This window comes from Protopterus annectens, chromosome 11.part0 (genome assembly GCF_019279795.1).
Source record: "Protopterus annectens isolate FY-2018-M chromosome 11.part0, PAN1.0, whole genome shotgun sequence".
NCBI lineage: Eukaryota > Metazoa > Chordata > Ceratodontiformes > Protopteridae > Protopterus > Protopterus annectens.
In genome coordinates, this window is record NC_056745.1 from 670531963 (window position 1) to 670558278 (window position 26316).

Here is a 26316-nt window from a genome sequence, read left to right on the forward strand (position 1 = left end):
ACCACTACCTCTCCTGCCAAAGGTACTCATAAAAGCCAGGCAAGAAGAGCCAAAGATGATCCTGATTGCACCAGAGGAGCTTAGCACAAGAACCTCCCTGGATTTTGTTTCAAATCCCACATTTGCTGACTCAGCACAACAGTCAAATACTACACAGCCAGCTAAAGACCTTAAACCTAGCTGCATGGAAGATTCCTTAGTCAAGCAAGCAATGCCTCTCTCCAAAGCTGTTATGGATGTCATTCTGGAGGCCAGGAGGCCTAGTACCAGGAAAGCCTATTCGGATAAATGGAAGAGATTCTGTGCCTGGAACCAAGCTCACAGCCTTGACCCTCTTGTCCCAAACATTCCTCAGATACTACAATACTTAACTGAGATGCTGGACAAAGGCCTCTCCTTCTCATCCATCAAGATCCACGCCTCTGCCATCTCTTCTCATTACAACACGGATCCACCAATTTTCTCTAATCTTCTGTTAAAACAGTACCTCAGAGGGGCTAAAAACATAAGACTACTCCAACTTGGGACCTCAACTTTGTTTTGGAAAAATTAACTTTACCTCCTTTTGAGCCAGCTAACACAGCAGAATTAAAATATATCTCTTGGAAAACTGCTCTGCTCCTGGCAATAACATCAGCACGAAGAGTTTCAGAATTACAGGCACTAATGGTAGTGGAACCTTTCCTCATTTTCCAGCAGGATAGGGTGTCTTTAAGAACTAACCCTACGCTTATGCCAAAGGTGGTATCCAGTGTGGCTCTAAGCCAAACTATTCACCTGCCAACTTTTTATCCAAATCCACAGAATAAAGGGGAGAGACTACTGCATTCTTTGGACATTCACAGGCAGTTACGCTTCTACTTGGACAAAACCAAAGCTTTCAGAACATCTGAGCGATTATTGGCAGCATATGCTGCAGGAGCACAAGGAAAAGCCATTTCAAAACAGACTATTTCAAAATGGATAGGACATTGTATACGTTTCTGCTACACATACCATGGGAAACCTGTACCTAGCAGCATTAGGTCTCACTCCACCAGGGCAACAGCCACTTCAACTGCCTACCTCAGGGGAGTACCTACCAAGGATATTTTGGAAGCAGCAACTTGGAGTTCTGTACATACCTTCACCAAGCATTACCATCTGCCTCTATACTCTAAATCCAGAGTTGGCTTTGCCACTGCAGTGCTGCAGGGCCTTATAGCCACCCCTAATGCCTTATAGAACCAGCCACCCTACCTCAGCTTTGGGATTCTACCCAAGTGTAATGACTGCAGCAGTGTAACACGATGAACATAGTACAGTTTTGTACCTGCCATAAATGTAGATGTTCGAGTGTATACACTGCTGCAGTCCAGGTTACCCTTCTTCCTTCCCCTCATACTGGCTGGTCCGTACCTATGTCTTCTACCCTTTACTACCTATGGGGAGTATTTGCTGGTAGCTGTAAGTTGTTTTTTTGCTTTGTTTATGTATGTTTTATTAGCAATTGGAATTGCCTACCTATTTAGGGGCACCTGACATCTGGGGCAAGAAAAACTGAAGAAAATGGGGTCGGCTGCATCTTATATACCCATGTCGCACTGACGTCAGGGAAGAGGCGACAGCAACCGACGCCGGACCAAGACTTTGGAACTCAGGCCTACTGGGGAACCGCCTGACGGCAGGATAACCCAAGTGTAATGACTGCAGCAGTGTATACACTCGAACATCTACATTTATGGTAGGTACAAAACTGTACTTTCTGTAAAACAGAAATGGAAACAGTCACACAGTTTGCTGGGTGTGATGCACTAATGCCAGAGGGCCTATATACTGAAAGGCATAATAATGTGGCAAGGCTGTTGCACTGGGGGTTGTGCAAACATTACAATATTGAAGTAGTTGAGAAGCACTGGAAACATGAGCTGTAAAGCATTATAGAAAATAATGATGTTTATAGCACATGGTATCATCCTTTACCAACAGTTCAAAAAATATATGCGAAAAAATCAGATATAGTAGTTCTTGAAATGAAGACAGAAGTAGCATTGATCATTGAAATTGGTACACCCAGTAATTATGGTGTCCTACTTAGAGAGAGATGCAAAGTTATAAAGTACCACGATTTGCAGACAGAAACAAGGGTAATGTAGAAGAAGGATGCTCAGGCAGTTCCAGTAGTAGTAGGAGCAATGGGTTTCATAAAAAAGAATTTATAGTCTTATTTAGATATGCTGTGGGTACGTGTAACTCCTTATGAATTGCAGAAGTAGTCAGTTTCTGGCACATTGCAGTTGCTGCAAAGAGCATTTTTGCCTAACATCAAAGTTTGAAATAATACTGTCATGACTTTAATCATACTTTGAATTAGGAATGGGGTCTGTTCCCATCATGGTATTAGAAACCCAAAAGATATGAAGAAGTTAAACTGAGAGCCACAGAATCTTGCCATTATAGCTTGTCAGCTTGACACTCTAAGACAGCTTGAAGTTCTGCCACATGACAGAATTTCCTCTTTAATAGCAGATGTTCTGTGACTGCTTCAGCAAGATCGGCAACCAAGTTCATATTCTCAAGGTTTTGGTTCTCATGGTGGCATCCATACATTATGACTTCCTGTGCCACATTCAGTATGAGGTTTTATAGGGACTGTTGATGCACAAATGGACCAGTCATCTCAACCATTGCACCACAGGATCAGACTCACTTGAGCAGTGGTAGGTGAGGTTCACAGGCCATTATCTCCTCTGCCTTATTTCCAAAATCTCAACCTGGTAACTCACCCATCTGGATGCCCTGATTTGCAGCCTAGGCTGGTGGACGAATCCATGCAATTTTTTCAGCAGATCCTCCTTCACGAAACCAGTACTGCTTGGTACAATTACCACAGATGTGTCTGCCCTTGGGTATGTGTGGATCATTCTTCTTTCAAGATGGTACAAGGTTCGTGGAATTTGGAGGAGACCGCTCTACACAGTTCTATATATGTGAGCAGTCCTCCTAGCATTGCATGCATTTCAGGATGAGCCACCCAGAGGTGCAGTCTCCATTCAGTTGAAAAATATTGATGGTTGTGTGGTACTCGGCCAAGCAAAGAGGAACTTGATCTTATCCCTTGTGCAGAAATGCAATAAGAATATGGGAATGGGCTTTAACCTTGCAATGCTTTCTGATTGCAATGCACATACTTGGGTCTTCCAATGTAATTCTGGACAAACTGAGCAGGCAAATCCTGTTGCCCTACAAGAGTCCCTGAACAGCAAAATAGCATGCATCATATTCAGGAAGTGAGAAAAACACTACTGTGACCTTTTTACTTTGCCATTCAACACCAAATGCCCTCACATCTTCAGTATGGTTGTCCAAGAAGTTCAGTCACCCAGAAATGCAGTCTCCCATGATTACCCCTCTGATCTCTACACATATCCATCTCTACCTCCGATTCAAGACTGTTACAGAAAGACAAAGTTCACAAGGCTCAGGTTTTCATCACAGTCCCCTTCTGTCCCTGTCAGATTTTGTTCCTGTTGTTATGGCCTCACTTGAAGGAGAAACCATTTTCCAGCTGCAGAATTCCAACCTGATAACTCACCCATATGGATGGTCTCATCTGAACATTTAATCTTTTTGTCTAACTGCTTGATGTCCTTCAAGGATGCATCTGCAGTCCTTACAAATGGGTTGTCCTGTCCTCAGGCAGCCCTTTGGTCGGCCAGATTCCAAAGTCTGGGTCTGGCCCCGGCTGATGTCGCACTTCACCTGACGTCATAGCTGCAGTTCTTCGGGTATAAAGGCATCAGCCGACGCCATTTTCCCCAGTCTTTCTTGCGCGTGGCCAAGCAGAAGCTGTTCAAGTGCGGTCGGTCAGAACCAGAGATTACTACTACCGAAGACTTCTAAAAAGCTAAGTACCCCGTTGGGGACTCTTTCTTGCCTCAGCCGATGTCAGAAAAAGTGAATAACTGTTTAACTTGTGGGAAACAAATACCTCATAAAGATTTCCACTCTTACTGCCTACCTTGTTTAGGCCCAGACCACGACGTAGCAGCTTGTCTAGCCTGTGCTTCTTTCAACCGACGGACACTTAGGCGTCGGTCGGAATTTGCTGAGGAGTTTTTCGCCTCGCTTTTGCTTACAACATGCCGTCGGAAACTCCGACCGCAATTTACTAAAAGCGCAAGGAAAAGGACCGACACTCGCGGTCCGCGGTTTCGGCTGAAACCGCGGTTGTCAACCATGAGTGTCTCGGTTTCGGCTGAAACCGAGTCCACGGTCCTTCCTTCGAAAGCTTGCCTCCTACCGAGGCCTCATCCAGCATGGTTGAATCTGCTACTGAAATCCCACCTGCTCCTGCAGGATCACAGGATTTATCTGATACTATTCCTTTAGATATATCTACTCCTGCACGTGGAGCTGCTAGGCCCCCTGCATCCATGTCGATTAAGGCTTTTGCCAGGGCTAAAGCAGCAAAATCTACCAAGAATGTGCCTGCTAAGACCCCCTCTCACAGGCCTAGCTCTAGTACTCAAATGCTTAGTCTAGCAGAGGATCTTATTTCTTTGATCCGGAGACCCCAACCTCACCCTGACAGGGCCTCTCACCCACCTCCAGAGAAGAGGCCTAGAGCAGAGCCCCCTGAGCCAGTTTCTACAGATTACTCCTCTGATGATTCAGAACATACAGACCCTCCAGAGGGCCCTTATTCTCCTTATGAGGACTCTGATGCAGAAGACTCCATTCCTTCTGCCTCTCCTCCTGAGGAATTTTCTTTTGGGGAAACCTTGCATGCTATGAGGGAACAATTTCAATGGCAGGGCCAGGATTTTTCAGACTCTAGGAAAAGGCTTAGGACCTTTTTGCATTTGCCACAGCATAGGCCTTTAGCCATTCCTCCAGTACTTACTGTTGTGGATGATGCATTTAATGATGCTTGTACTGCTCCTGATTCACTTCCTCCGGCCCCTGCTAAGCCCGACAGGTACTACAGGGTTCCGGACACACATTATCATTTGTATAAGGCTCCTTTTGCAGATCCTGAAACTATTTCACAGGGACCCAAGGCAGTAGCAGCTACCTCTGCCAAAAACCCTCCCTCTGAAAGGGAATCCAGGGCCTTAGAGAGATGGGGTAAAAGTTTACACTTCTGCTACTCTTTCAGCTAGGGCCTTAAACTGTCAATTCCACATGATTCAGTATCAGGAATTTATGTTAGATCAGTTAACTAAAAACTGTCCTCGCCTGAACCGTTAGACAAAAATCTCTTCAGGAAATGGTACATAACATTCAGCAGGTCAGTAATCATTCCTTAAAATGCGGCTATGATGCACTGGAGGCTTCCTTTAGATCAGCTATGACTGGTACAGTGATCAGAAGGCATGCATGGTTAAAAGAGCAGTCCTTACCAGACCATGTTAAATCAAAGATTCTAGATGCTCCCATGGATAAGCTCAATTTGTTTGGCTCCCCTGCACAGCAGGTGCTGAAGAAGGTGGAAGAGAAAGCAAAATCTGTCCAGACAGTCAAGGATTTCTTGCAGGTCCAGCCTCCAAGGTTTAGTAGGAACTGGCCTTCCAAGAATTGGTCCTTTCCAGACACCAGAGCACAGAGAGGCAGGAATAGGCGCCCAAGAGGCAGGGGTCAATCCAGAGGTGCCTACAGGGGGCGTCAGTGGCAGCCTAACAACCAGCGAAGTACTGCCACAGATCCAGCCACTACCACTTCCACAGGACAATCACAGTGACTTGGCTCTGAGACCGCCTACCAGGGAACAACTAGAAGCACCCTTAGGCGGAAAGCTAGCCTTATTTTCGGAAAACTGGCATCACATCACAGGAGACAAATGGATTTTACAGACACTAGACCAAGGTTACAGGTTTCGCTTCCATACTCTACCAAGGAAGAGAGGAATGCCAAACCTACCTCCAAATCAAAAGAAAAAAGCTCTAGAACAAATAGACCACTTGATAAGGATGAGAGCTATAGAAAAGGTACCGTCTATGGAACAAGGGCAAGGATTTTACTCCAGACTTTTCCTGGTGCCAAGAAAAAAAAAACAATGGAGACCTATTCTCGACCTGTCCGCTCTAAACACATATCTCATTGTTCCAAAATTCAAGATGCTGACCCTACAGCAGCTCCTTCCCATGCTGGGCAAGGAGTCTTGGCTGGTAACTCTAGATCTCAAGGAGGCATACCTGCACGTCCCCATACGACCAAATTGCAGAAGATACCTCAGATTTCTTGCAGGATCAGAGCATTATCAATTCTCAGCATTGCCCTTTGGCTTATCTACTGCGCCCAGAGTATTCACAAAATGCCTGGCATCAGTAATTGCTTATTGCAGGCTTCAGGGAATTCAAATTTACCCTTACCTGGATGACTGCCTGTTACAAGCGGACAACAAAAACAAATTAGAAAAAGATTTGAAAAAGGTCATTCATCTACTACAAGCCTTGGGATACACAGTCAATATAAAAAAGTCAAGGCTGATACCATCCCAGACATTAACTTTCTTGGGTGCAGAACTGGACACATCAAATCAAATGGCATCCCTCACAGCAGAAAAGCAGAAGCACCTTCCTCTCTATTTCATGGCATTAACAACGCAGAACCAGCTAACAGCAAGAAAAGTCCTGCAAGCCCTGGGTTACATGGCATCCTGCATAATATTGATTCCACATGCCAGACTACATATGAGGAAGTTGCAATGGTACCTAAGGAATTTATGGTCTCAGCACAAGCACAGCCTAGAAACCCAAATTCCAATAATTCCATGCCTGAAGCAAGAATTCCAATGGTGGGCCCAGGCCTGTCAGTTGAACAAGGGATTGCCCTTCCACAGCCCTCAACCAAGCCAGACTATCACCACGGATGCCTCAGACCTCGGTTGGGGGGCACACATGCTGGACAAGTGCATACAAGGCCTATGGACTCAAGACCAGCTGAACCTACACATAAATCAAAAGGAGATGCTGGCAGTAAAACTGGCAATTCAGACATTCAGACCGTTTCTTCAACAGGGTCAATTGCTGATAAGGACGGACAACACCACAGTTATGTGGTACATCAACAAACAGGGAGGCACACATTCATACCCTCTATGCCGGATGGCAATGGACCTCTGGAATGTGGCCCTGAGCTACAACATTCAGCTACAGGCAATATTTGTACCAGGAAAAGAAAATATACTAGCAGACATCCTAAGCAGAACTACCACGGATGCCCACGAATGGATGCTGCATCCAGACATCTTCAAATCCATTACAAGGAAATGGGGACTACCAGAAATAGACTTATTCGCATCCCCACACAACCACCAATTGAAAAAATTCTGCACAAGGGCATACCACCCACTTGCTTGGAAGGTGGACTCCCTATCTTTCAGTTGGAAAGACCTGACAGCATATGCATTCCCACCTCTTCCCTTGATGCACAAGGTGCTACTGAAGATCAAAGAAGACCGGCCAAGGATCATCCTGATAGCTCCAGACTGGCCGAGGCAGCATTGGTACCCATTACTGAGGAGTATGTCTCGGGAACAAATATGGCCTCTGCCCCTAGTTCCCTTACTGCTAACACAGAACAACTTCAAAACCCTGCATCCAAACCTAAAAACGCTGCAGCTAGCTGCCTGGAACATTGCATAAGACAAAATAACCCAGATTTATCTCAAAGAGTTAAGGACATTATCTTGGAGGCTCGCAGACCCTCAACAAGAAAAACTTACTCAGCAAAATGGAAAAGATATCTCATTTGGAGTGCAGCAAAAGGAGAAAATGTGTCACTGGTAAACATAGCTAACATCCTGGAATACTTGGCAGAACTTTTCCACAATGGCCTGTCCTATTCTTCCATTAAGATTCATGCATCAGCTATTTCGGCAGAATACAACATGGATCCTCCAGTCTTCTCACATCCTCTACTCAGGCAGTTTCTGAGAGGAATTAAAAATGTAAAACCACCAAGGAAGCCACCATTACCCGCTTGGGACTTGAACTTTGTGCTAGAAAAATGAACACTCCCTCCTTTTGAGCCAGCAGCAACAGCAGAATTACAGTACTTATCATGGAAAACTGCTTTCCTGCTTGCAATCACTTCAGCAAGAAGGGTTTCTGAATTACAGGCATTAATGGCAGTACAGCCCTTCCTTATCTTCCATCAAGATAGAGTGTCCATGAGAACTAATCCTACTTTTATGCCAAAGGTGGTCTCCAGGGTATCTTTAAACCAAGCTATCCACCTGCCTACATTCTTCCCCAACCCACAGAACAGGGGAGAAAGGCTATTACATACCTTGGATGTACATAGACAATTACGCTACTACCTGGACAGAACCAAAAGCAATAGAAAAACTGACCAGTTACTGGTAGCATATGCAACAGGAATGGAAGGAAAAGCAATTTCAAAACAGACAATCTCTAAGTGGATAGGAAATTGCATTAGATTCTGTTACTCTTACCATGGGAAGACAACTCCAGAAAACATCAGACCTCATTCCACAAGGGCTACAGCCACTACTACAGCTTTTTTACGAGGAGTGGCTACCAAAGACATTTTAGAGGCTGCTACCTGGAGCTCCGTGCATACATTTGCCAAGCATTATAATCTACCCTTATATTCCAGATCCCGAGCAGGTTTTGCCACTGCTGTTTTGCAAGGGATCTTAACTACACCATAATCTTATTATTACCTCCTCCCCCAGTTTGGCTATGGTATTCTACCCATTTGTAAGGACTGCAGATGCATCCTTGAAGGACATAGTACAGTTTTGTACCTACCATAAATGTAGATGTCCGAGAGGTTTGCATCTGCAGTCAGGATTACCCACCCTCCTTCCCCTCTGTGGTACTCCTAGGGTATTTGCCCATCTTGTAGCTAGCTGGGGGAATCTATTATGGTGTATTTGTTTGTATATATGTATATACATGTTTATTTCTATTTGCTCTCTTTTGTTTGGAAATATTTGCATTTATCCAAATTTAGCCTTCCTAGAGGGCACCTGGCATCTGGGGCAAGAAACACTGAGGAAAATGGCGTCGGCTGATGCCTTAATACCCGAAGAACTGCAGCTATGACGTCGGGTGAAGTGTGACATCAGCCGAGGCCAGACCCAGACTTTGGAATCTGGCCGACCAAAGGGCTGCCTGAGGACAGGACAACCCATTTGTAAGGACTGCAGATGCATACCTCTCGGACATCTACATTTATGGTAGGTACAAAACTGTACTTTTTCTCCATTTCCAATAAAGTCTTTTGGCTTTTCCTGGTTAGGGGTCGCCACAGCAGAACTCCAGTCCGCTCATTATTGGCAGTGGATTTTTACGGTGCTGAGTTGCCAGCTCAATGCCCAACCATCAAAGAAGGCATGCCCATTCACGCTCGTACCTACCTGCATGTCTTTAGCGTCACTTGACCGCGGGGAGGACATGCAGACTCCACACAGAAGGCGCTCCAGCCGAGAATCGAACGGGAAAACCTCTTGCTGTGAGACGACAACACTAACGGCTGCACCACTGCGGCCTAATGGCTGTTTTCTCCATTTCCAATAATGGCTAGGAATTCTTGGTTCTCCCCCTTGAAGTCGTAGAGTTGATTTTGGCTTCAAAGCAACAACGAGAGGGATTTATAAAGGTGAATGGAAGAAATGTTTGGAGTGGTCTTCATTTAGGCATGTTTCATCAATTTCAACACCTTTGGAGGCAGCAATAGCATTTCTGAGAGAAATGTATAAGAGACCATCTAGTTACTCATCAATGACTGTAAATTTGGCATACATTTCATGTTTTTACGAGGGTTTTCCAAGTCATTCATTAGCCATTCACCCTTCTTGTAAGACCTTTATCAATGGAATATTTTATTGCAAACCTCTAATAACAAGCCCCTGCTTAGGATTTTAATTTTTTGGCTTATGTCTCTAAAACAGAACCCCCTTTGAACTGACTGCTTCATCTGACTTTAAGTTCTTCCAAAAAAGCCAGGAGCACACCAATAAGTGCCAAACGACTGCCAATAGTAATCCACAGTTTAATGACAAAAAAATATATAAACACGAACACGGACAAATTCGATAAGCAGACTCGTAACAAACGAATATACAAAAGTGGCATACAAAGAGAGTCAAGCGCTTTCCACCATTACTGGTCTTCATCAGAACTACTAATTACTTGTAAATCTGCTTCTTAAGTAACCTTAGTGGCGCCAAAACCACTCATTAATATTTAAAAGCATACTAACACGTATATACAGATGTATGTGCAAATGGTTAAATGACTACAAAAAGAGTCACCTACGCGTGATATTCATAATACATAAAAGACTATACTTTAAAAGAATGCATCAATAAAATATAAGATCTTAATTAAATACAATCATATTAGTATGTTGTATGAACAGTGTAACGCGAACATCAACGAACCTATTAATGTATAAAAAAAATAATAAAATATAAAAAATATGTAGAGATTATATAAGGAATATATAAGAAATATATAAAGAATATATGTTAGCTAGTAATGACAAAATATATGTATGTGCAAATAAATCCAAATGATAATATTCTAAATGATAATATTTAGTTAATTAAATAACTGGTATTTTAAGTAACAATAATAATGATGCTAATAATAAAAGCAATGATGGTAATAATAACAATAACTATAACTATAACAGCAACATAGACAGCGAAGATGAGCATGGGCTATTATATAATCATACTTCAACCAAAGTATATAAAGAATTTTGTGTTTGAAAATATGTTAAAAAATTATTAAAATTTCATAAAAATTTCATAAAAATTTAAAAAAAAATTTTCATAAAACTTATTTATAAGCCTTAACTAAAAACTTTATTATTTTACATATGATGTAAAAATTTATTATTTGTATATATAAATATTGTTACACATAATTATAAGTTCATTTATAAATACGTTTGCAAACAAATAATAATATTAACAAGTAATAAATTATTAATAAATACATTATTATATATCTTATTCTTATTAAATATCTCACTTTATACTAATAATAACGATTTAGTAGATATAAATTCATTTAAATCAGGAAAAGTGGTGGCATCTAAGTATATCTGCCACCATGTTTCTTTATATGCAAGTAAACTTTTAAAATCACCACCTCTAGGATCTATTTCAATAGTGTCAAGAATGCTAAACATAAAATTATGATCAACATCTTCAGTCTCTACATGTCTGGATAGTGCATTAGTTTTATCCTTTGTCTTAATACTATATATATGGTCATATATACGTTTTTAAGACATCTTTCTGTCTTTCCAACGTAAAAACCTGAGCATTTACTACATTTTGCTAAATATATTACATTTTTTGTATTGCAATTACCATATCTACATTTTATATTAGATTTTAAGCCATTCCGTAATTTTATTTTATTTTCCAAAGGCATATATCTGCATTGATTGCAGAATCCACATTTACTACTTCTTGTGTTATTACTTAAATAGTTTTTATTTTTCCCCTCTATATGTCTGTGTTCCAAAAGATATTTCATATTTTTACCCATTTTATATATAAAGTTAGGTTTAGATCCCAATAATTTTATTAAACTAGTGTCACTACTAATCAAATACCAAAATTTATAAATAATCTTTTTAATCTGGTCTACACCCATGTTAAATTGTAGTATAAACATTTTATGATAGTTATTATTTAATATGTTTGTGTGGGAATTTATATCATCATTTTGAAAAATTATATTACCAACTCCCAAAAGTGGTCTATATTTAATATTCCATTGGTTTGTAACGTATGTTATTATTGCATCCATCATTTCTTCAGGATATCCTCTTTGAGTAAATAAACTTTTAATAAACTGTAATTCTTTTTTCATATCTTTGAAGTTGGATACCATACATGCTACACGGACACATTGCCCCTTAAAAACATTTTGTTTAACTTTATGTGGATGACAACTACTGAATGCTAAATAGCTATTAGAGGAAGTACTCTTCCTATGAATGGTGGAATATACATTACCATCATTATAAGAGATATGGGTGTCCAGGTATGGTAATCCATGTTTACCTTCAGTATAAGTAATTTTTTAATATTCACTACTTGCAACAATTTATAGGATTTTTAAATACAACATTTTTTGCTCACCTTCCCATAGGATGTAAATATCATCAAGAAACCTTGAATAGTATCTTACATGTGTGAAATATTGACTGGGGAACAAAATGGTGTCCTCCCAATGTAGCATAACGAGGTTAGCATATATGGGGGCACAAGCTGCCCCCATAGCTACCCCCCTCGTTTGCTTAAAATATTCTCCTTCGAAATATATAAAATTATTATCTAATACAATAGACATCATTTCCACCAATAAACATATTTCATCCCAGTCAAGAGTAGTATGTTTAACTATACTATTTTTAAAAGCCTCTAGGCCATCCTGCTTGGGGATACATGAGAATGTCAATAACATCCACTGTAACTGTGGTTATACAAGTAGTGAAATTATTACTGTTTTTTACTATATCAATTGGAAAATTAGCTAGAAACACCCAAGAATCCTTAACCATATGTTTGATAGTCGAATACATACTTTTTAATTGAATGTCTATATACTTACCAATATAAAATGTTTTGGAATAACTACCCGCAACTATTGGTCTAAACGGGGGGTCTTTAGTATTTTTGTGTATTTTAGGTATTCCTATAAGTGAAGCTACTTTAGGAAATTTAACCTTTATAAATTTATAAATTTCTTCAGTAATACGACCATCTAATAAATATTCCTCTATATATGAATCAATACGTTGATAAGTTATATGTAATTCATTAAGGGAGATCGTCTCATAATTACCTGATAAATACAAAATATCATATATTTTTTTAATATATTGTATGTTATCATAAAGTACTATCCCTCCCCCCTTGTCTGGTTTCATAATTCTAATGTTGTTATCATTCCTTATTTCATTTAATAACTTCAATTCATTTTTTGATAAATTATTAATATTAGTAATCTGTTTCAAGTTAATACATTCCTGATATAATTCCCTTGTTACTACTCTATCAAAAGTATCTATAGTAGGATGATTAGGTGGTGTAAAAGTACTAGGTTTAGTGCACAAATAACTAGATCTAGTATTAGTATATTCAGTTTTTGATGAATTATTAAAGAATACTTCCAAATTGATCTTTCTAACATACTTCTTAAAATCTATCAATAATTCAGTTAAGTTAAAATTTGGGTTAGGAATAAATTTCATACCCTTCATAAATAAATCAAAATACACACTGTTAATTACAATATTAGAATAATTATAAATGTTAAAATTAAATTTTTGTAAGTGTAAACATTTCCATTAGTAATTATTTCATCATCTTGGTTGTCATTGTTGCTGTTTATATTCATCAATGTATGACTGGATTTCACAAAATATTGATTAATACTATTTACAGGTTGGTCATATTTTCCATCAGTCACATCATTGTTGATATTAATGTTATTGTTATTGTTATTGTTAATGATAATGTTATTATGAATTGGAGTCAATAATTCTGGTAATTTTAATTTTAATTGTATCCCTTCCTGTTGAAGGGATTTTTTCTCTGATACGGTGGACTTGTATCCTTTGGATGTCTCTGAAAATCCTGTCTCTCATATTGACCCCTTATCCCCTCACGTTCCTGAGATCCAAAATCATCTTTTTTTGTTATAATTAACACTGTTGTAATTAGAATGGTTATGATGGTTATAGTTGTAATAATTTTTATAGCGATTATTGATTCCTTGTTTCATGTCATTCTTAGCACTAGGCCAAGTGTATGCTATCCCTTTATTATATTGTTCCCTATCCCTTAACAATTTTTTGATTTACGTTGACTTGCCTTGTCAATCAATTTCTCTGCTTCTAAAAATTGCTTATTATATAACCTTTCCCATTCTGTAAATAATAAATCATGAACTATACGTGTGTTGAGCTTCTCAGCTTCCTGTATTAAATTACTTAATCTTTCATCATTATTTTTTAATAATTAAACGCATATAATTAAACCCACATTCATCAAAAAACAAATAAAATTCATCTTTAACGGTACCAGTTAAATCAATACCCATGGGTTGTTTAAAAAATCTTAACCCCATCGGGACAATCTTACTATCAACACGGGAATCGAACGGCAAAACCTCTTGCTGTGAGACGACAACACTAACGGCTGCACCACTGCGGCCTAATGGCTGTTTTCTCCATTTCCAATAATGGCTAGGAATTCTTGGTTCTCCCCCTTGAAGTCGTAGAGTTGATTTTGGCTTCAAAGCAACAACGAGAGGGATTTATAAAGGTGAATGGAAGAAATGTTTGGAGTGGTCTTCATTTAGGCATGTTTCATCAATTTCAGCACCTTTGGAGGCAGCAATAGCATTTCTGAGAGAAATGTATAAGAGACCATCTAGTTACTCATCAATGACTGTAAATTTGGCATCAATTTCATGTTTTTACGAGGGTTTTCCAAATCATTCATTAGCCATTCACCCTTCTTGTAAGACCTTTATCAATGGAATATTTTATTGCAAACCTCTAATAACAAGCCCCTGCTTAGGATTTTAATTTTTTGGCTTAAGTCTCTAAAACAGAACCCCCTTTGAACTGACTGCTTCATCTGACTTTTAAGTTCTTGTAGTGGAAAACTGCTTTTTTGGCAGCTATTACCTCTGCTAGGAAGGTTTCTAAGCTTCAGTCTCTTTTTTGTCAGATTTTCACTCACACTATGTATCTGTTAGGATGAAATTTTTCTTTACTTTCAAGGTACCTACTAGGTTTTCTTTCCTAAATACTGTAACAAGGGAGAATATCTCTTGCATTGCTTGGATGTTCACAGACAACTACATTTTTATCTGGATAGGACTAATAGCTCCAGGAAATATAAGCAACTCTCTATTAGCTTTTCATTTCCTAGGCTTGGTAAAACAATTACCAATGTTACACTGACAAAATTGATTTAGGATTGTATTTCCTTTTGTTACTCTTCAGTGGCAGACAATTTTCTGTCCCACCTAAGTCTCATTCATTGTAGGCTGTAGCTATGTCCATGGCTTTTCTTCGTAACTTGATAAAATTACTGCAGCAGCTACTTGATCTTCCCTGCGTACCTTTGCTAAATAATGCATTTTCGATTCTATTTCTAGAATGAGAGCATCCTTTGGTGTGACCATTATCAGAGGTTTACTTGACTAGGCTACCATGGTTAGCTAGGGACTCTGTCCTACAGTTTCACTGTCTGGACAGGACCTGAGAAGTACATAAGTTATGTACTTATCACAACTTTAGACTTCTCTCGTCTCTGCCCATACATCACCTTTCCCTTCCAAATTGTCATTTATGAGGGATCTGTGAGAGACCATAGCTCAATGTTTTTTTTTTCTTTGCTGTCTATTTGTATGTAACTTAGTTTCTTAATGTTGGCAGTCTCAATCTGGAGAAGGCACTGGGAGCAGAAGATTATGAGCAGGGAAGAGCCCAATCTGTGAGGAGTTTGTTGCTGTTGCTAAATGGTGCCACTGGCACCAGTTCTACAGGCCCAATATCTAAAGACCAGAGAAATCTAACATTGTGGTAGGTACATAAATTACATTTCGTTCCTACATTAGGCATTGTAGTTTGGATCTCCCCTTCAAGGGTAGTAGGGTTGTACTAGAAGGTACTGTGTGAAATCTACCTTTTTCTGCTGTGTTAAAGATGCCAATATTTTTAGGATTTTTCCCGGTAAACAAATGTTAAATAAATAACTAAATAAGTAAATACATTTTGTGGCACTGTTTTGGATTTGGTCCAAGTGTAACGCCCTCTGTAAAGGACCCCCTCGAAATGAAGATGCAACATTTGCTCATCACATCTACTGCTTTTCGGGAGGATCCTGTGCAGAGGGAAATTTTTCTGCCTTTCATCCCTTCTGTGTTTCTCTGGGTGCAAGACTTCCTTTTTGTAAACTTCAGGTTTATAATTATATGGCCTTGTCAGTGTGTTTTATTGCAGTCTAATTCTATAGTCATCTAGAGGAGAATGGCTGAGGATCCCGGAGATATGCATTCAATAGGGCTGGCATGTGTTTTGTGGATGAGAATAAGGAAGGTTTACCCCAAGTGCTGGGGCATTGGATTTGAACTAAATTATAAGACAGTACACAAGAAAGGCACATCCAAGTGGCCATTCAATCCAGAAAGCTTTCTCACAGATAAACTGATGTGGTATGTTCTGATATTTCTTTCAAGACTTAAATGATTGGTGTTAAGTATTTTTGGTACAGCTAGCTAGAGTTCACCTTACTGTTTTTTTTTCAAGGAATTATAAGTATTGCATCATCCTGTCCTTCATTAAAAGAAGTGTACTTGGAAAGGTGTTCAAATGTGTTAGATGAAGGCATTTTGGCAATTGCACGCAACTGCAAGCATCTTCAGATATTGAATATTGGCAGATGTTCAAATATCACAGATAGTGCCCTCTATGCACTTGGACAAAATAGTTGCTTTTTGCAGTCTGTCAAGTTTTCTGCTACCAAGGTACGTATAGCTTATTTTGTATAACACAGCTAAATGCAAAATGTATCATTCTTTTTCAACTGTATTTGTACCATATTTGATTTAGAAAAAAAATTAAAAAGCTTTCCATCTAACTAGCTAGCTGTGTGTGTATGCATGTGTGTGTGTATGCATGTGTGTGTGTATGCATGTGTGTGTGTGTGTGTGTGTGTGTGTGTGTGTGTGTGTGTGTGTGTGTGTGTGTGTGTATATATATATATATATATATATATATATATATATAAAGAATTAACTATCCTGTTAGATTGTATACCATTAGACTTAATTAGGGAGAGCTGTCATTCTAGGGAAATAAGGAGCTGCTTACTGTGCTGGAACCAAAGTCTTCTTAAGACACCTAAGGTCTTGCTGGCTGGATTCTGCTGAAATGAGTCTAGTTATAATTACATTCACAGTCTGTTGCCCACAGAAGCTTGCAGAATATGCACTGATGCAGCATCAAACTCTGTCATAAAAGCAGTAACCAATAAGTAACTTTTTATAACAAATCACACAAACTACTGTTACAGCTTCAGGCACTGTGCTACTTTACTTCTCAAACAGCATGGATGATGTGAAAGATACAATATTACCTCAAAACACATAGGTGTTCCTACTGTAGTCTCTTTATAGTGGTTTTACATCCTGTTTTTATCCTTGGTATTCTATTTTGGTCTTTATATGAAAACATCTGTTTGCTGGTGTTTGCAGAAAATGTTTTCATCCTGTAGAGCAGATGTGTCCATCCTGCAGCCCTCAGAGCTCTTCCATGCGGCCCTCGACCTCCAACTGCAACATCGATGTACACATGCCCCAAAACACTTTTTTTTGTTTTGTGTTTTTTGCTCCCCTGACCTGTAACTCTAATGTCAGAGTGTGTATGCGCCAAAGCACCCTTCTAGTTTTGTTTTTTCTCCAAAAAAGGGTCAGTGTTTTTACGCCATTATTTTGCACTGAAGAATCAGTGTGTGTGTGTTCTCGCTGAAGAGGGACTCGTGTATGGATTTGCCGCCGTTGCCTTTGAAAGGGATAGCACTTGTTAATAGGTAAGCACGGAGTGAGTGCATGCATGAAAGCAGAATGTTTGTGTGCGTGAAAGTAGAAGAGTGTGTGTGTGTGTGTGTGTGTGTGTGTGTGTGTGTGTGTGTGTGTGTGTGTGTGTGTGTGTGTGTGTGTGTGTGTGTATGACAGAGAGACACATGCACAAAGAGACTAATGACTATCAGTGTATCTAGTGAACACAAACAAGTTAGCTCACAAATATATCGTTCATTAAAAGTACACTTTCATTAAATTGCAGCTTTCCTGACAGGGAGAGTGTTGTATTGAATATGAAATCATGCCTCTCACTTGTATGGATTTTCGAAGAATGTCTGGATTTTTGCCTCATCTTCCAATTTGTGTTTTTTGCTTAGGAAATAGTAGTAGTCATCCAAGGTAATGCAGCTCCATGGAGTAAGAATGAGACAGCAGCCTAGGGTTAATGGGGCAGTAGTGGACTGACTATGTGGGACTGTAGCATATAAAGTTGTATTGGTTTTTTTTGACAAATAAAAAAGCACCCAATACTGTTTTGTCATTGGTGGGTTCTAAGCAGTGGTAAATTGGACAGCAGTAAGCATAGCTTTGGTGGATCATCAATACTGGCAAATCAGGTGGGCACAATGTCATTTTTTAAATGTTGGGGGTTTTAGTGTGCATGTGTGTGCTGCAACAGTAGATGATTATTAAAGACAGAGACTTATGGACTGTGGAGAATGTTTCTTTGTTTCAAAACATGATACCTGGGTACAAGGCATGCCAAAAGTAGATTTTTTTAAGACATAGCTTCTTGCCATTTGCAGCGGATGGATATTTACATTTAATGGACAAGGCTAGCAGTATGAGTGTGGTCCTGCACGGATGTGGAGGATGCCAAGTCTACCACTGCCAATCTCTTGTAAAGTGACCTGGAAATGTATATTGGGATGGTACTGAAAAAAATACAGTAAGTGGGCTTAGAAATATAATTTAATTAAACAAAGTGCACTTGCAGTTTGCAGGTCATAATTCAATTTCTTTCAGGTAGTCCAGATCCTGTTAGATTGTATACCATTAGACTTAATTAGGGAGAGCTGTCATTCTAGGGAAATAAGGAGCCGTAGTTTCAGTGAAAGCTCTATGGTTGTTTGCAGGTAGGAAGTTGCAGGATGTTGATGCAGTGTGTTTTATTTATTATTTTTAATGCATTTGTCATTTCAAAGCATGTTTTTTTTGTTGCAAAAGAAGGCAGGACTGAATGAGCCATATAATGCTTAACTGACGATGGGATAGAAAGATTATAAGTGATGTATAATGTTTGCAGCTACAGTTGTTTCAATGGTGTCTGTGATGCATAACTATTTTTGGGCCTGTGTCCCAATTTTATTTTTCGCTTTGTCCATATTTCTTGCCCTAAGGTTGAGATGTATGGTTCCATACTAAATCAGAAGGTTGTATTTACCTTGGAAGACTTTTCAGCATAATTATGAGAAACAGAGTATTTTTAATATCTCTGCTTATTTCCAATATAAACTGCCATGTAACCTTGAAAATAACTTTCTTATTAAGCTACTTTAATTCTTTTGGAATTGACAGGTATGCTTCATTGGTTCAGACATAAGCATAGAGTCCTAATGTGACTTTGATTTCTTGCAGCAGTCTGTGGTTACTTATTACAACTTTTCTGTGTTTCTGGGTGTGTAATCAATTTTAAAGATGTTTTCCAAAAATAAATAAATACATAATAAATAAAAAAAATAATCCTCTCTGCACTCTGAGCTATTGACAAAGTCTGGGAATTTGTTTTTTTTCAAAAGCAAAGGTCAGCATTACAGCTCAGTAAACTGTCAGTTTGTGAATAACTTCTGCACAAATTAAAATGTCTGAATGTCAAATGGCTTTAGATTAGAGGGAAGTTATATGTTTACTCCAGTATGTAGTATGATTCTAGAGAGTTTATGGATTTCTTATTGATATACTTTTTGCTGAACAGTTGTTCGTTGATTCATTGATGATCCTTTTGGTGGTGGGAAATTGCAGGGATGAATCCATCTTTATTATGATTTTTTCCAGATATTTTGACTTCCAGACAATTTGATTCAGTGAGTGTGTGTCATGTGATTACTGAGGTTGTATATATTACAAGTAGGGGCTTCTTGTGTGTGTGTGTAAGAGAGATATTTAATATGTATACTGAAAATATTTTTGCAAATGGAATTCTTAGTTAAATAGGCCCCTCTTCTTGGGCAAGTAGACTTGAGTAACTAATATTAGATCTTAGCCATCCAGCTAGGAAAGGTTAGTATGTGGATATTCCATCCGGTTTGATGAAGGCTATGCTACTTACTCAGGAAGTACATTTATGGCTATCCATACAGCCATCTAGTTGTCGTGTTGCTGAACTACATTGTTTGATAATGAGAGGAGCTTTTTATAGAAGTTGAAGGTTTTTGTGTCAAGAACCTGTCCATACAAAGTGGCTTGTTTATGTTGCAGTGAAGGCTGTGGTCTTTGCAGTGAGTGTTTTAAATATAACCAGTATTTCTGAGGTAGAGGAAGTCTCTTAAGGCAGGATCTTTCTTAGCCTGGAAAGCAAGCCAGTGATGAAATGTATAGGGGTCAGTGAGAGACAGAGGAAAGCAAGAAGCTTTTTAGTCTGTTTGGATAACTTAAGTGAACTTAGTCCTTTGACCTTTTTTTGTCAGAAATGGTTGTAGTCTTTCTTTTGGCAGGGTGTTTTGCTGAGGAACGTGCCAAAAGGGGCATTGCACTCAGTAATGGCTCTTGTAAAGGAAGAATACAGGGATGCTATGACCTCCTTGTCCCTGGATGAGAGACCCTTACTAATGAAGTGGGCCATTTAAAAAGCTTTCCATACAACGGAGACAATGTGGTGGTCAAAAGTCAGGTTTCTATCAACTTGGGTGCCCAAGCACCTCACGACTGACTGTGTGCTTACAAGATTGTTATTAATGTGATAATTTGTGGGGACATCATTCTCCTCAAAGGCGGTGATGATGCATTTTTTGGCATTTAGCTTGAGGCCATGTTTCTGGCACCAGTTATTTGTTTGGGTGAGACCCTCTTGTAGCTTATTCAGAATTGGTTTATTAAGTCAGTAATGTGAATTGTTTACTTTATTGCAAATTTGTTGGCTTGCTTTTCTGGATTATAGTATTGTAGGACTGCTAATGTTGACATTTTACGTAGTTGGACTGCTGGAGTGGTATTCCCAGTGAGAATTGCTAGTGCTGTAGTGAATAAAAATATGTTAACTAAGATGCTAGAGTTAACTGTTAGATTAGAGAATTAGAACGAGAATTAGAATTTTATGGCAAATATTAGGCATTTATTACATTTATTCATTGCGCAAATGTACCTACAGTACAACCAGGAGGTAGTCTTTGGTCTCCCATGGTAGAGAAAGAGTTAACTATATGATATATTTTATATGTGGCCCCAAGACCATTTCTGTTCATTCAATGTGGCCCCGGCAAGCCAAAAGGTTGGACACCCCTGCTGTAGAGAAATAATACTGGTATTGTCTTTTAAGGAAACATCTTGTGCAAATGCTGTCTTGATGAATGCATATCTATTCAAACTTCCTTGCTTAACAGTGTCATATAATAGAAACATGTACAGATTGTTTTCCTGTTGTCCCTTCTTTAAAGGAGCTGCATACATCCTGTTTATTTTACATTTTTGCTCTTACTGACCATGTGAAATGCATGCATGCTAAGTCTGTAAGAGGTCAGCTTTCTTGCTGACTGTGTGAAATGCATACATTCTTGCTGATTCTGTAGGAAACGTCCATTAAGCAAATTCCTTATTTTTCAAGCCAGTTATTTATTATGGATGCTAAACTCTATTTCTACATTTAAGCAAGCTTTATTTTATACCTTACTTATGTTACATATTTGGAAGCCGTGGTGGTACAGCGGTAGCGTTGTTGCCTCACAGCCAGAGGTTCTCCTGTTCGATTTACGGCTGGAGTGCCTTCTGTGTGGAGTCTGCATGTCCTCCCCGCGGTCGAGTGTCCTCCGAAAGACATGCGTGAATGGGTGTACCTTCGCTGAAGGTTGGGCGTCGGGCTGGCAACTTGGCACCATAAAAATCTACTGCCAATCATTAGCGGATCGGAGTTCCGATGTGGCAACCCCTAACTGGGAAAAGCCGAAAAGATAAACTTATGTTACATGTTTGTAGCAGAATTACTTTCAATGTTAATACCTTGTTGAGCATTCTCTAACAATATATACATATTTTTTTATAATATGTATATGCATATATATATATATATATATATATATATATATATATGTATATATGTGTGTGTGTGTATATGTATGTATATAAACACACACATATTCTCAAATACCCATTTATTGGCCATTGACAAAAAGCAGTTAAGCATCATTTTGCAAAGTTTCTTCCCTTAAACTATTTACCTGGCTAAAAGACCTTTGATAAAATTAATTAATATTGAGTGTACTGATATTGCTTGAACTGATTTTAGTGTTAAATTAATGTGTTTTTACTATAATTAGTTTACTATTTCTTTCTGGTGGCAGAAGACAGTTTCCAGGCTAGTTGTTTTGTATTGAACTTTAAATACTCGGTAACAAGTCCACCCAGACATTATCCCAAATAAACCAAAGTCCATGCAGTTATAGTCACCCCTGCCCCCTGAGTAATTACTTTCAGAATCACAGAACAGCACTTCCCCACAGTTCCGCTGCCAGCCTGATTGTGATAGGTATCTTGACACAGTGTAACAATTGTGACATGCTGTCTGATGATCATCTATTACTAAAATAACATAACACAATGTTTGAGAGATGTACATATATAACATCCTTGGAGGCAAAAATCTCACACAACAAATTGACAGTATACCACACATCACCTGTCCAAGGCCATCACAGTACACATTTATTAATTTATTTTTTTGACATTTGTTTACTGGGATAGTCCAAATGGGTCAGTAGAACCCGTTTTCAGTGGAGGCTTTGGGGAAAATGCTCCAAATGCTGATATATATGTAACAACTTCAAACATGGCACTCATTTCATACAGTATCATCACATAAGTTCAAATAAAGACAATCCTATATTACAGTAAAAAGAACAAGTAGAACAGCTGAATATAGAAGAAGAGGGAGCTCTGCATAGAAGATGAAGTAGAAGTGAGATTAACCTGGAGTAGTACAGGTGCACAGCCATGGGTTACTTGGGTCTTGTTTTAATGAAGTTTTGAAGACTGCTAGACTTGGAATTGATCTAGTAGCTAGGGGCAGAGAATTCCATACTTTTATGACAGAGTATGAGTAGCGACACTTTCCAGTTTTTTTTATATAGAGAGTTTATGTAGTGATAGCAGTTTTTTAACTGATTTGGTTGGTTTGGGCATCTGCAGTGATGCAACGGTTAGCATTGTCACCTCATAGCAAGAGGTTCTCTGGTTTGATTCTTGCTGGGGTGCCTTCTGTGTGCAGTCTGCATGTCCTCCTTGTGGTCACGTGGATTTCCTCCCACATTCCAAAGACTTGCACTAGGTACATTGGACACAATAAATTGGCCATAGGTGCTAGTGCATTTGCGAGTGAGTGGTATGGATGAAACTCATGGTAGGGCTAGCCACCCGAGGGGTGTAAACCTTGGCTAAAGATGATTGTCACTGTTGAAGTGACACCCCGACCCCATGTGCAAAATGGGAAAAGGGGGTTGAGCTTGGATGGATGGATGGCTTGTTAGTAGTTTTTTGTTCACAGACGTTGGGGTTCTGTTTGGTTGGTAGAGTTTGACTAGGTTGCCTAGAGATGGGCAGGCAGAGGATTTGTATAGTAAGTTGTGCACAGTTAATAGTTGGATATAGTGGAGTTGGTTGAGGAGTTCAAGCCAGTTAAGTCTTTTTAGTGGTCTACAGTAATGTATATGATATTTAGAGTTAGTGGCAAACTTTGCCACTTTGTTATAGCACTGTTCTAATTTGGATTTAATAGAAATATGTAGGTTGGTAAGGATAGTGACACCATAAAATATGGATGGGAGCCGGAAAGTTTTAGCCAGGGTGAATTTAGTTGAGGTATTTAGGAAGTGTTTATTTCTGTATAGAAGTCGTAATTTCTGGTGAGTTTTCTTTATATTCTGCTGGATGATAAAGTCGAATTTCAGTTGAATATCAATAATGACTCCAAGCAGTTTGGTTTCCTCTGGTTGCTCCTGGAGGAAACCAAAATGCTTGGATGTTTGTATAATTGTATTATCTGTCAAGTATATCTTGGATTGATCTATAAAGTGGGATTTTGGTGGTGAAAGAGGGCAATTTTTTTTTTAGGGTTAAGGAAAAGTTGAGCATTAGTAAGCCAGGTTTCAACAGCAGTGAAAGTTTTTTTTGTATTGGAGAGTAGTTTGGGAATTGTGCGAGAGGTGCAGAGAATAGTGGAATCATCTGCATATTGAATGAAAGTTCCAGGGGATGAGGAAGTATGCAGGTTACTTATGAATGTATTAAATAGTATGGGACCTAGGATGGAGTCACGTGAGACTCCTGTAGGGATATGGAAAAAGGGGGAGAGTTCATATGACCATTTTATGGCTTGTTTCCAGTCATGTAAGTAACTTTGGAACCACTGTACTGTGGTATGGGAAAAGCCTAAGTTGGAGAGTGTATTCAGAAGTAAGGGGTGAGAAACACTGTTAAAGGCTTTAGAGATGCAAGGAATACTGCAGATACATCATTTCCTGCTTCTGTAGCCCTGTTCCCAGTGTCCATGAAGGATGATAAAGCTGTGGATGTGGTATGGTTAGGGGGGAAACCATGTTGAGTTGGTGTGAGTAGATTATTTTGCAGTAGGTATTGCATTAGCTGCTGTTGGATACACTTTTCAAGAATTTTGGAAATAGAATGGGTATGGCGTGGAAATTGAGAGTTTCTGTGGAATTTCTTCCTTTGTGGATGGGGGTGATTTGAGACATTTTCCATATGTTAGGAACTAGTGATTCTGATATAGATCTATTGATTAGCATACTGATTGGGTAGGTAATGGAGTCAGTGGCAAGTTTAAGGTATTAGGATGGGAGATTATCTGCTGAAGTGGAGCAGGTTTTTTTAGTTTTAGTAGTAGTAGTCTTCTTGTGATAGTTGTAGGCATGGACTGAAATGAGAAAGTGGTTGGGGTATCATTGTGGAGTTTATGGCTGCTGTAGTGGACTGGATCGTACCTAGATGAAGAGATATTTGTGGTGGAATAGGTAGTGGTTTGGGAGGCTTTTTTGGAGGTGTTTGGCAGTCGGTCCTCTGTAGATTTTATGAAGTGCTTGTTGAAATTTTCAGCTGCTAGGGATGGAGGGGTATCTGGTATTGGGCGGTGTTCTTTATTTGTACATGTGTTAAGTAAGGTAATATAGAATACCAGAATTTTTGGGGGTTGGTTTTGTGTTCAGGTTGAACGTGGCAGTAGTAATATTGCTTATCCTTGCTCTTTTTTTCATGATGTTGCAGACTTGTTTGAAATGGATGAGATTTACTTCTCTTTTATTTTGCTTTCAGGTGTCCCAGGCTATCTCTCTTTGGTTCATAAGGTTTTTACATTGTTTGGTTAGCCACGGGGCTGAATTCTTTTGAATTCTTTTAGTACTTACAAGGGCTAGATTATCAAGCATACATAGAGAGGTGGTATTGAAATGTAGCATGGCTTTGTTGAGAGGAAGAAGTTTTAGGGGTGTCCAATTTATTTTCTTAAGTAAATCATTAAATTTTTGATGACTGAAGTTAGTTACATTTCTGACTGATTTCAAAGTATGTTTTTTTGGTGAGTGTTGGCTCTAATGGCAGTGTGGGTAGATGGTCACTAAGAGAATTAGAAAGGGTGCCTGCAGAGGAGAAATTGGTTGGATGTGATACTAGGATCCAGTCTAATCCAGACTGGTGAGTGAAGTCTTTATTATACCTAGTGGAGATGTTGATGAGTTGCAAAAAAAATAGAGGTTAATACTATTTGAGGGAGAGTCAGATGCAACACTTTGCCGGTCTGTGGTTACATCTACTAGGATGATAGCCTTATGTTTGATTGTTTGGGAGGTCCAGGGCAGTACATCTTCAAGAACAGGTATATTGTGTCCAGGGGGAATATGTGCTACTATAATGCAGATTAATTTGGTTTTGTTGAGGGTTAGGAAGGATATTAGTAGTTCAGCATGAGAATAGTTGGGGATTTTGTTAGTATAAGGTGTAATGCTGAGTGTGGAAGGATGCAGCAGGGCTACCCCTCCTCCTTTCTTTTTAGATCTGTCTAGTTTAGCTATGGCAAAGTTGGTGGCAGTTACTTCACAGTCTTATGTTAGGATGTAACCTTGTTTCTATTAGGGCAAGTATATCAGGTTTATTTTGGTCTGTCCAGGCATGTAGTGGGGATATTTTATTACATAGACTTCTGAGGTTAAGTGTTGTTATATTTAGATTCTTGGAACATACTTTGGAGTTAGGGTTAGTAGAAAGCCCTGGGTTAGGATGTATGTCTCCACTTTGTAGCAGAGTGGAGATTAGATACGAGTCCAATGTGCTGTGTTTTTTTTTTTGTAAGTGGTGGATGAGAGGAATATAATGTAGGGTTTACTGTGTGTTGTGGTAAAGAGTTTGGGAGTTGAGAGGCAGGGAAGGATATAGAGAAATAATTTGGGGGAGATGTTTGCTTGAGAAGTTGCATTGTTTGGATGGGTAACAGATGGTGGAAGTTACTGATGTGCAAAAATAT

General features: G+C 39.1%; 1 protein-coding gene across 3 annotated transcripts in view; it reads left to right on the forward strand.

Moving 5' to 3' along the window:
• Positions 1 to 26316, forward strand: part of AMN1 (antagonist of mitotic exit network 1 homolog) — a 1021978-nt gene that overhangs the window by 296339 nt on the left and 699323 nt on the right. For all 3 annotated transcript variants that reach the window (XM_044088123.1, XM_044088122.1, XM_044088124.1), the window contains exon 4: positions 16306 to 16523. In XM_044088123.1, coding sequence (XP_043944058.1) covers positions 16306 to 16523 — 218 coding nt within the window. The remainder of the gene's footprint in view (positions 1 to 16305; positions 16524 to 26316) is intronic.